Consider the following 11,575-nt stretch of genomic DNA (forward strand, 5'->3'; position numbering starts at 1 on the left):
TGGTGGTGAAAATACTTATATGGAAAAAAAAAAAAAAAAAACAAAAAAGAGCGGTAAAAGTTAAGTTGATGACCGTTAAAATGCAAAGAAGAAGATTAGCCTTACAGAAACGATTAGGAGCCACAGATTTTTATTTTTGCCTATTTTATCTCATAAGAAGTCGTCACAAAGTCCTTCTCTGTAACCACTCAGCGGTACTCCTCATCATCATCATCAATGGCGGTTGTTTATTGCAACCACTCAGCGGTACTCCTCTCTCCTTCCACCGCCGTTTCATCCTCCCTTTCTTCTACCTCGTCGTCGCTGCTCGTCGTCGGCTTCAAAACGCTGCGTTTCAAATCAAGAAGCGTTTACTCGAAAACCAGAGTATCTCCTGTCTCGGCATTATCATCGTCGTCTCCTCCTCCTTCACGGTCACTCGAAGCTCTCATTTTCGACTGCGACGGTGTGATCCTCGAGTCGGAAAACTTACACCGTCAAGCTTACAACGACGCTTTCTCGCATTTCGATGTTCGTTGCCCTCCTTCTTCCTCTGAGTCTCTTGACTGGAGCCTCGACTTCTACGATAAGTTTCAGAACCTAGTCGGTGGTGGAAAACCTAAAATGCGTTGGTATTTTAAAGAAAACGGATGGCCAACTTCAACCATTTTTGTCTCACCTCCTGAGAGTGATGATGATCGAGCCAAGTTAATCGATACTCTTCAGGTCACTCACTCACTCACTCACTCACTCACTTTATCTCTAAATAGTTTTTAACTGCAAAACTAAAAGGTTTGAATTTTATATCTTTTGCAGGATTGGAAAACTGAGAGGTATAAAGAAATCATAAAATCAGGAAGTGTAAGTTGTTTTGATTATCTTAGTTTTTGATTTGTTCTGAGGAGATAAACTAATAATAATAAATCTCTCTGTTTTTTTGGATTTCAGGTAGAACCAAGACCTGGTGTAATAAGACTAATGGATGAAGCAAAAGCTGCTGTACGTAATGAGATCTTCTTTTCATATATTACCTTTTTGTAAATGTCTGAATTGGAATTTAGGTTCTTGAAATACTCTTCTTTTACTACAGGGGAAAAAACTAGCTGTTTGTTCTGCAGCTACAAAGAGTTCGGTTATAATGTGTCTCGAGAACCTCATCGACATCGTGAGTTGTTTTCTTTTCGCCACTCTCTTATCATTTGACCGTGCTTCTTTCGAGTTTTTTTTTATTTCTTTTCTTTATCAGTTATATTTATGTCATCTTAGGAGCGGTTCCAAGGACTTGATTGCTTCCTTGCAGGTGATTTCATCACTTTCTCTCTTAAGAGTTACTTACTCACTCGGTATGTCTGTGTTAAACACTTTTTCCAAGTTCTCGAATCCATTTGTTATTGCAGGGGATGATGTGAAGGAGAAAAAACCCGATCCTTCGATATATATTACAGCTGCCGAGGTAATATCAATCCAAGAAAGCAAAAACTTTATATTAAAACTTAACAAGAATTAGCCAAGTCTCACAGATTTTGGATTCTGTTGATTGCAGAAGCTAGGTGTTTCAGTGAAAGACTGTTTGGTCATAGAGGACAGTGTGATTGGCCTGCAGGTAAAAAATATCTTATCTTTTGCTCGTCTTCGCTCTTCTTACATACACCTCCAAACACCCTAAACTGGCTTTTGAATATCAATCTATAGGCTGCTACAAAAGCAGGGATGTCATGTGTGATCACATACACTTCTTCAACCTCTGATCAGGTCTGGTCAACAACATCTTCATCTTCTTCTCTTCCCTCTTCTCCTATTCTCTTTTACAACTCTTGGTATTAATAACAGTCAAAAACTTGGGTTTCAGGATTTCAAAGATGCTATCTCTGTATACCCTGACCTCAGTAATGTGAAGTAAGTAGGCTCATACATCAATCAATTCCACTTAGAGTATCTCACAAGAATTTTGCCAAAAGGTTCTCTCTTTTCCTCGTACCCATTATTAGCTAACTTATCGTCTTTCCTTGTTGTTGTTTGTAGATTGAAAGACCTGGAAACTCTACTTCAAACCATCGTTACTGCAGCTTGACACATTTGTCTCCTTCTCATTTTTGTCTGTTCTTCTGCAACTGTACATTTGTCTTTGTTTAATAACAACTTTTCATAATAATTTAAAAAAGAAGATTCAAATGTATAAATAACAGTACAATACAATCAAGACCTAGCCTGAATCCTGATAAATCCATAAAAATTGTTTTTAAAAAAGTAAAATACAAAAATTGAAGAGGAAAAAACCAAAGAAAGTGTTCTTCAATTTTCCTCTCACCTAATATAAGTCTTTCTTCTCCCTCTTTGCTTTATCTTCTCCATCATTAGAAAGAAGACAAGCAGCTAGAGGAGGATGATGATGAATCTATATATAACACCACATTTTTTCATAATCTGTGTGTTTGGTTTTATCTCCTGCTATTAGCTACCTTGTTCTTGCTCATATCAGCAAGCTCCTCAACAAGTTTCTTCTCTTCTTTACTCAATCTCTTAGGAATCTCAACTTGCACTCTCACTAACTGATCACCTCTCATCTTACTCTTATTCAAAACCGGAACTCCTCTTTTCGCCATCACCAGCGTCGTGCTCGGTTGTGTCCCTGCTGGTACTTTCAAATCCACCTCTCCATCCACTGTAGGAACCTTCAAAGTCGTTCCCAATATGGCATCTACATACGATATCTTACACGTATAAAGTATATTCGTATCATCACGCTTCAGAATCGGATCCGGAATCACCTCAATAACAGCAAAGAGGTCTCCTGATGATCCACCTCTCTTTCCCGCGTTCCCTTCTCCCCTTACTCTTAACCTACTTCCAGAGTCCACACCAGCAGGAACTTTAAGACTAATCCGCTTTGTCCTTCTCAAACGTCCATCTCCTGAGCATGCGCCACATGGTTTTGAAATCTCTCCAGTTCCGTTACATGGAGAGCAAGTCATGACTTGTTGGAATACACCGAGTGGTGTTCTTGTCGATGCTACCACCTGTCCTTGCCCGCCACACGTTTTGCATTTGGTCGGTTTGGTTCCTGCCTTTGCTCCAGAACCATTGCAAGTCCCACAGCTCTCTAACCGAGATATCTCAATTTCTTTCTCGATACCAAAAACAGCTTCTTTGAAATTCAAGATTAGTGAGTAATACTCGTCTTCACCGTCGATAGCTCTGCTCCTTGAACCTCTACTACCCATTCCACCGCCCATTCCTCCCATCCCACCCATTCCTTCGAATAATGACTCGAATAGATCAAATGGATTACTATAATCCTGCAATATTACATTAAAAAGAACAGCAATGTCAGATCATCAGAATGCTGATTCAAATGTCAAAAGAGAAGAATATATATATATACCCCCATGCCTCCCATTCCAGCGCCTTTAACTCCTGCCTCGCCATATCTGTCGTATAGAGATCTTTTTTCATCATCTGATAAGATCTGCAAGAAAATAAAACAATGGTTAGGCTCTTTGAAGTATCAGCACAATCATTAAAGCTAAAAGCAACTAAAGAAGAAGATGGACTTTACCTCATATGCATTACTGATTTCTTTAAATTTATCTTCTGCCCCAGCATCCCTGTAATCAAAGTGTAAACAGAATGGTCACGACTAAAACCTTCAGAAGCAGTTTCAATTCTCTTTCTATAGCGTTTCTCAAATATTTGTAATTGAGCTCTAACAAAAAACACACCAATTTCTATGCAGGAAGGTAATAACACATATTTGCAACTTATATTGGATGCTTGAATTTAAGTTAAACTTACTTGTTCACATCCGGATGGTAACTCCTCGCGAGCTTCCGATAAGCTGAAAAATAGGTGCAGAGCAAAACAATTTCCTTGTCAAACTATCGAAGATCACAACTCGACAAGCTGAACACATGAAGCTCAGAGAGAATCATCAACGAAAGCTACACATCACTGTTGAACTCGGTGAAATGAAATCACATACCACTTTTAATCTCAGCTTTGGTTGAATTTTTCGAGACTCCAAGGACAGAATAGAAATCCTGGAAATTGAACACACACACACACACACACTCGTTAGCATAAAAAAGCTTAATTTTGCAACAACAACAACAAGAAAAAGTATATAAGAAATTAAGAGAATCATCACTGAATATGCAAAGAAAGGGAGTGAAAACATACAGTATCGGCTCTAACAGTGAAACGAGCTCCTCTACGAGAATGTGTATTTCGGGATAGTCCTTTCAGTGACAAGAAGGGCAAGGAGCCCTGTGAGAACATACTCGACCTTGAAGCTCCCAAACAATTTATTTGGCTGATGCAACTGCAAAAAGGTTATCAAAATCAAAACCACTCGAATTAGCTTTTTCAGATATATAAACTCTACAAAGCCTTACTAAGTTATACAAGGGATGGGGTCAATTGAAACTAAGGCATGGTAAAAAGTGAATTAGTACTTGTCATGGTGAGATTCGAATCTGGTAGGATAAAAAGCTTTAACAGCAAACTGAGGACGAAGAATCCCCCAATGAGCAACACATGATGAACTTCCAAATTGTATAAGAGCCATTAAACACTCCCCTGCAACACAGGCACACCAAGTAGATTCAGCTTACATAAAAAAACCCTAGCCAACTTTAAACAAACAAACCAAAAGATGAAAGCTTTTTTTTAAAACCTAAGTAAGATATTAATACAATTTTCATGAAAAATTTCCGACCAGCGAACAGATGCAAGACAAAAAAGAAAAGAGTTTCACTTTCACCGCACCCATTACAAAACATACGATTTCTTCAACCACTGAGCAAAAATAAAGACACAGTTCAAGGAAAGAATCTTATTAAAAACACGAACTTTTGTGTCACCCAACTAACCCCTGCCGCAAAAAAAATTAAATCTTCTTGCGGATGAAAAAAAGAAGAATCAGCACAAGTGAAAGGAAACTGTGGAAGAACTAATCAAAGTTTGGATGATTCGAATCGAAGAAGAGGAAGCAGAATCATTACCGTAATCGAATGAGTGACGACGGGAGAGTTGTTGTGCGCTCTCTCTCTCTCTCTCGATAGATAAGAAAAAAACGAGTAGACTCAAATGAAACGAGGAGAGACAAACAAAGAGAAACTCTCACTCTCCCAACTTTAGCCCTTCAACTTCTTTATTATTACCAAAACAAAATTATATTAAATTTATTATATTTTACTTAATTATAATAATTCATTAATTAATAGCTTAATACTCTAGTTAGTACTACATAAATAAAACCCACCGGAGAGGTAGGTGTCACCGGCGTGCAATTGGAGAAAGTGAGAAACCGTATTAATACGAGAATTTCAACTTGATCGGTTTAATTTACGAAATCAATATCTTATTGATAACCAACCTTATTAAAGATAAAGAAAAAGGAAAAAAAAAAAAAAAACATATTACTTTCTTGAGATACTTAAACTCCAACTTGAAGCAATGTCTTTTTTAACAGTAATATAAAATGACACATCACTGTGGGAACAAGCTGAACAATGATTTTAATTATGTTCTAACTAATAAAAACTACTTGGCAAAGTACAAAGTATACGCATCACTTGTTGATCTGATGATGATCTGGGGATATCAGGTTAGCTAACATGACTCTCTTATTAGCACTGTCTTCTGTAGAAGGAATCATCATAGCTAGAGCGTCAGTGCAAAGAAAAGATTTCATGTGTTTGTACATCTCTTTTGGTTTCTCTTCATTTATCGCATGTCCTGTCTTCTTTAGTAACACTAGTTGTGCTCTGTCTTCCCCTAAATATCTTTTAAACAAAAAGAAACTCACATTTAATTATCTATTACTACTGTCTATAATTGACAACATGAATCGGACACCAAAACAAAATATACAAACCTTTGCAATCGATGAGCTAATTCCACTGGAAAAACTTGATCTTCCACTCCCCATATAATCAACGTCGGCTGCAGCATATTTCAATGTTTTACGTATTAGAAGAATTCAAACAATGATAATCTCCTTGAGTTATTATATCTTTATGAACTCAAATAGAGAGAGAGAGAGAGAGAGAGAGACCTCAGACCTGTGTTATCTTTGCAAGGATCTTCTACCCTTATGCAGAGCTTCCACAAGTTCTTTCCTTTCTTGTAGATAATCTTTACACATTACCTTTGCAAAGCAACAAATCAATCAATCAATCAATCAATCAGACAAAGAAATCTACTGTACTAATTAGTCTTGCGAACCTCAAAACTTTGGTGCTTTTTATAACTAAACTAAGTAACTCGAGACTCTTGAAACTTTTTCTCAACGAACATTAATTGATAGTATACTATATAGCTTGCTTCATTGTGAAAGAATAGAGAGCTAACTAATTATAACCACAATGATTGAAATCGCAGAAGAAGAAAGACTTACATGAATGTAGTCCATGGCAAAGCAAGAAGGTATCCAAATGGGCGGTTTGTAGAAAGATAACTGGAGAAGCCGCCGGAGCATCGAAGGAGACTGAGGGAACAAAAGGGTAGCCGCCTCCTCAGGGCTCTTCACTTTAAACATCCCGTCCTCCACGTCTTTCTCCTCCAGAGCAACCCCGGCGCATATTAGCACAACCCGATCTATCCTCTCCTTAAACTGCGCCGCCAACGAGTAGGCCACGAAGCCTCCGTAGCTGAGCCCAGCAACGGTCACCTTCCCAACACCGTAACCATCCATCGCCTTCATGACGCAACTCGCCTGGAAAGACTCTGACCGGTCTGGCCTAGTGGTGTACGAGTCGCCAAAGAAGATGAGGTCCGGTACGTAGACGTTGAACCGGGGGATAAACCGGTCGATGAAGCGGTCCCACTGCCACATAGCGTTAGCTCCGATCCCGTGGAGGAGGAGGAGCGTAGGCTTGGTGTCGATGTGAGTCTGTGGGATCCAACAATGGAGGACGGTTCCGTCGCCAAGATCGGAGGTAGATGATCTGAGACCAGCGCGAGAGAAGCTGTATTGGTAACATTTGTTACGAGAAGACACGTAGCTGAAGCAACTCGCCATTGATTCTCTTCTTCTTCTTCTTCTTCTTCTTTGTGTGAGAGACTTTGCAGAAACAGAGAGACCAAGTGTGACCTTTAAAATAATAAAATGAACAAAAAAAAGAAATAAATAATTAATAAAAGTTAGATTTAAAAATTAGAATAAAATCTAAAGTGATTACGTGACTCGTTTTGATTCGTTAAAATATTAACAATATTTTGGTGAACTACCCGTTTCTGCCTTTGAAATTTATCTACAATATGAAATGAACAAAATAATAAATTTATTAGATTAACATCCGTGCTAAATCAGTATATTTTTCCGCCTAACAATATATTTTTATGGCTAATAATATATATTTTGTAATAATACATATAATATTAAAAATTTTATTTTGGATATTGTATAAATCATTTGAATTTTTTTAAAAGAATTCTTTAGAATATTCTTAAGTGTATCTATAACATTTTCTTGTAACCAACCTATATAATTTTTTTTTAAGTAACATAAATCTACAAGGCATAAATTTTTTTTTCTTACGTAATTGTTTTTCCTTCAACGCAAATCATCAATATCTGGGTGTAACAAAAAACCAAAAAATAAAGTGGTCGTAATCGACTCGTAATTTTATTTTATTGGTTACCAACAAAGTTAATTGCTAATAAAAGTCCAAAAACTACCTGTCATAAAGTTGTATTGAACAACAGCTATTAACCATTAGTTATGTTTCCATTTTTTTTAGGAAAAAAACTTAAAAATACACCATCTATTTTTTTATTTGGAAGTTTAATACCTCGTCTTTTTTGGTTGGAAAAAAAATACCTCATTTAATTAAAACGTGTGATTTAATACTCAAACTAATAAATTTTGCTAGTTTCATACTTACGATTTTTTGACAAAAATAAAATTCCGTTTTTACCCTTACTATATCAATTAATAATTAATTTTAAATGACTTGATATTAATTTATGGACAATTCTCGGATTCATCCCCACTTAATTAGGGAAACAAATTATTAATTAAAGAAACAAAATCTGTATATCATTCAATTTTAAAGTTATTAATTCTAAACATTATATTATAGTTTTTAATTATAATATGTAAATCTAAATTACTTTTTTATAAATCCAAACCGACATATAATTTTGTTTAATTATGTAATTTAAACCCTAATCATTTTTTATAAACCCAAATTAAAATACAATTTTGTTTAATTGTAAAATCTAAACCCTAACCACTCTTTTATAAACCCAAACCGACATATTTTTTTTTTTTAATTTTAAAATCTAAACCCTAACCACTCTTTTATAAACCCAAACCGACATATAAATTTGTTTGATTGTAAAATCTAAACCCTACCACTATTTGTATACCCAAACCGACATATAATTTTGTTTAATTATAAAATCTAAACCCTAACCACTATTTTGTAAACCCAAACCGATATATAATTTCGTTTAATTGTAAAATCTAAACCCTAATCACTCTTTTGTAAACCCAAGAATTTTTCTTAATTTATAGGTTTATTTGAATTAAAATTAAGTTTATTTAATATTTCTTTATTAATTTTAATTCAAATAAAATTATAAATTAATACCAAATCATTTAAAATTAATTATTAATTGATATAGTAAAGGTAAAAACAGAATTTTATTTTTGTCAAAAAATCGTAAGTATGAAACTAACAAAATTTATTAGTTTGAGTATTAAATCACACGTTTTAATTAAATGAGGTATTTTTCTTCCAACAAAAAAAGACGAGGTATTAAACTTCCAAATAAAAAATAGATGAGGTATTTTTAAGTTTTTTTCCCATTTTTTTTATCCTGTCATTTTAGTTGTTGATTTTTAATAAACCAATAGAAAATTTTATACTAATTTATTAATAGTATACTTTTCAAAAATGTCCAATATTATTCGAATTTCCAAATAATCTTTTGGTATTATGATTGTTATTGTTTTATAAGTCAATTCAAAAGTGCATACCAATTCGTATTTTATACATAGTTCCAAAGTGGTGAATTTATACTAAAAAATGTTATGGAAAACGATAATCTTAACTGGGATTGTACGTACTTTTGTCGAGGATCGAATCTAACTAGCTACATTGCTTCAAAGTGTAACTAGAACCAATTTCCAAAATATATTATAGTAGTATAAAAAAAGAGGGCATGGAAAACGACAATATGATGATGGGATTGTGCGTTTGTACTTTTTGTCTAGGAACGAATCTAAACTAGCTTCATTGCTTCGAAATGTTACTTTATCATCATCATAGCGAAGACACTTCTAGTCATACAAACTTTAATGTTACTACAGAGCTAAATGTGATTTTATTACCATGGTTTAGGATACGTTACGCTTATCATGCAATTAGAAAAAAATCAAAGATTGTACTATTAGACTACACTATGTCCAGCTCTCTTCCCAACTCCGCTTTCCCTCATCATCTCTCGTGCCCTTTCTGCTTGTTCCCACTTACCCGCAGCACTGTACATGTTCGCCAGCATTATATAATAACCATCGTTCTGCGGATCACTAGCAACCGCACGTTCTGCCATTCGAATTCCCATCTCAAACTCCCCATAAGTCATGCATGAGCTCAACAATGTTCCCCATATGACGCCGTCTGGTGAGAATGGCATAGACATCACTGTGGTTTCAGCTTCCTGCAAATTACCAGACCGGGAAAGAAGATCCACGAGGCAAGAGTAATGCTTTAAGTTTGGTTTCACATCGTACTGATGCATCTTGAGAAGTAGATTTCTGCCTTTTTCAACTAAGCCAGCGTGCGTGAAAGCTGATAGAAGGGCGAGAAATGTAGGTCCGGTTGGTTTAACATCAGACTCTTCCATTTGTTCAAAGAGTTCTATGGCCGATTCAACCTGTCCGTGCATTCCGTAACCTGAGATCATCACATTCCAACAAACGGCATCCTTCTGATTTGCAGCATCAAACAGTTCTCTTGACTTTTCAAGGTGGCCACATTTCGCGTACATGTCAATCAGAGCAGTTGAAAGAGAAAGATTCATCTCATGCTCTGTTTCAGTGATGTACCGATGAATCACTTGCCCTCTCTCCAGAGATCCAGTATTGGCACAAGCCATAAGCAGAGTCACCAAAGTTACTGAGCTGGGTTTGAAATTCTCAGAAATCATTCTATCGAACAACGCAATGGCTTTGTCGGGTTGCTCACAATGAACATAACACGCAATCATTGCGTTCCAAGTGACAATGTCCGTATCTGCTTCACAAAACATCCTCCAAGCGACAGTCAAGTCTCCCATCTTTCCATACAAATCAATGAGGGAATTAACCACTGAAATAGTAAGATCCAAGCTAGTTTTGACAGCATAGCAATGCAACGACTTCCCTAGTAGCACCGCTCCTATGTGGGAACATGTTGATATGACAGAGGCTGCGCTAGCAGAGTCAATTTCAATACCTAGATTCTGAATCTGTTTAAATGACTCGATACACTTTACGTAACATTTCATTTTACCATAGCCTTTAAGCATTGTATTCCAAGCTTCTTTGTTCCCTCCTCCTTCAGGTATCCTACAGAAAACCTTCTCAGCCGCTGACAGAAGCTCGAATTTGCAGTACATGGACAACAACGAATTGCAAACTGTACCGTCTAAAGAAAAACAACGTCTTATGACGAACCCGTGAAAGGCTTTACCTTGAGCTACAACCATCATCTTACCTAGCTCGTTAATCAAACAACTAACGACAACACCATCTGGGTGTACTCCCTTGTTTTGCATTTCCCAGAACATATCAAAACTTTCCTTAATGTTACCTGATCTCGCCAGTGAAGCAATAACAGAAGTCCATGAAAAGATATCTTCATCATCCCCACCAAGTTCTCGGAAAGAAAGATAAGCCTCAGCTGGAACACCACCACCAGATTTCGAGTAGAATGAAAAAATCGAAGACTGGACAGTTTTAGAAGAAGAAGCTAAACCATTCTTCACCGTAAACCCATGTAGACACCTCCCTTCCTTTAAAGCTCCCAAATTCACACAAGCTTGGAACCCACATTCCAAAGTTCTGGGATTAGGCTTCTCATGATCATCATCAGAACCGAGACTAAGCATCTTGCAAAGATAACCCAAACCTCGCTCGCTCTCTCCGTTCTGAACATGGCCAGATATAATCGCAGTCCAAGCAACGACATCTCTCTCAGGCATTTCGTCGAACACGTTACACGCATCATCTAAAAACCCACACTTTGAATAGAAATAAACAAAGGAGGCTCCCACAAGGTGAAAAAATCCAAGTTTGAGAAACAACCCATGAAGGAAACTCCCAACATCAAACCAAAGAAGCTCCGCAGAAGCAGAAACAACCATGGGAGCAGTGAAATGATCAGGAGGAGGAAAGGATTGGGCAGACGAAGAGAGCATAGAGAAGAAGAAACCCAAGGATCGAGTATAATCCTTATTGGAGAAATGTGCTTTGATGATAGAATTCCAAAGAAACACATCTCTTTTGCCACTAGTAACCAAATCGAAGACTCTGGAAGACAAATTGGGTTTACCGTGAGAAGCGTAAGATGAGATTAGCTTCGACGCGACGAAGATATTATCCGAG

General features: G+C 36.6%; 4 protein-coding genes across 4 annotated transcripts; 1 reads left to right on the forward strand and 3 right to left on the reverse strand.

The window, feature by feature from the left end:
- Positions 144-2,175, forward strand: LOC104729346 (haloacid dehalogenase-like hydrolase domain-containing protein At4g39970). Its single transcript, XM_010448284.2, has 10 exons — positions 144-705; positions 796-840; positions 928-978; positions 1,070-1,144; positions 1,246-1,279; positions 1,377-1,432; positions 1,523-1,582; positions 1,672-1,731; positions 1,829-1,875; positions 2,002-2,175. Exons 1-10 carry the CDS (start codon positions 217-219, stop codon positions 2,048-2,050), a joined length of 966 nt encoding a protein of 321 aa, XP_010446586.1. The 5' UTR covers positions 144-216; the 3' UTR covers positions 2,051-2,175.
- LOC104729345 (chaperone protein dnaJ A6, chloroplastic) lies at positions 2,132-5,091 on the reverse strand. The gene is made up of 8 exons (XM_010448283.2): positions 4,980-5,091; positions 4,431-4,554; positions 4,156-4,297; positions 3,959-4,016; positions 3,772-3,814; positions 3,536-3,584; positions 3,362-3,445; positions 2,132-3,275 (listed from the first exon to the last, which is right to left on the reverse strand). The coding sequence occupies exons 2-8, from the start codon at positions 4,541-4,543 to the stop codon at positions 2,418-2,420; spliced, it is 1,347 nt and encodes a 448-aa protein (XP_010446585.1). The 5' UTR covers positions 4,544-4,554; positions 4,980-5,091; the 3' UTR covers positions 2,132-2,417.
- Positions 5,384-7,061, reverse strand: LOC104729347 (monoacylglycerol lipase abhd6-A). Its single transcript, XM_019233788.1, is given in 4 exon segments — positions 5,384-5,762; positions 5,855-5,922; positions 6,035-6,127; positions 6,377-7,061. Coding segments are annotated over 4 exon segments (999 nt in total). The 5' UTR covers positions 7,001-7,061; the 3' UTR covers positions 5,384-5,548.
- Positions 9,379-11,334, reverse strand: LOC104729348 (pentatricopeptide repeat-containing protein At4g39952, mitochondrial). The gene has a single exon (XM_019233449.1). The coding sequence runs from the start codon at positions 11,332-11,334 to the stop codon at positions 9,379-9,381; it is 1,956 nt and encodes a 651-aa protein (XP_019088994.1).

This window comes from Camelina sativa, chromosome 12, assembly GCF_000633955.1.
Source record: "Camelina sativa cultivar DH55 chromosome 12, Cs, whole genome shotgun sequence".
NCBI classification, from domain to species: domain Eukaryota; kingdom Viridiplantae; phylum Streptophyta; class Magnoliopsida; order Brassicales; family Brassicaceae; genus Camelina; species Camelina sativa.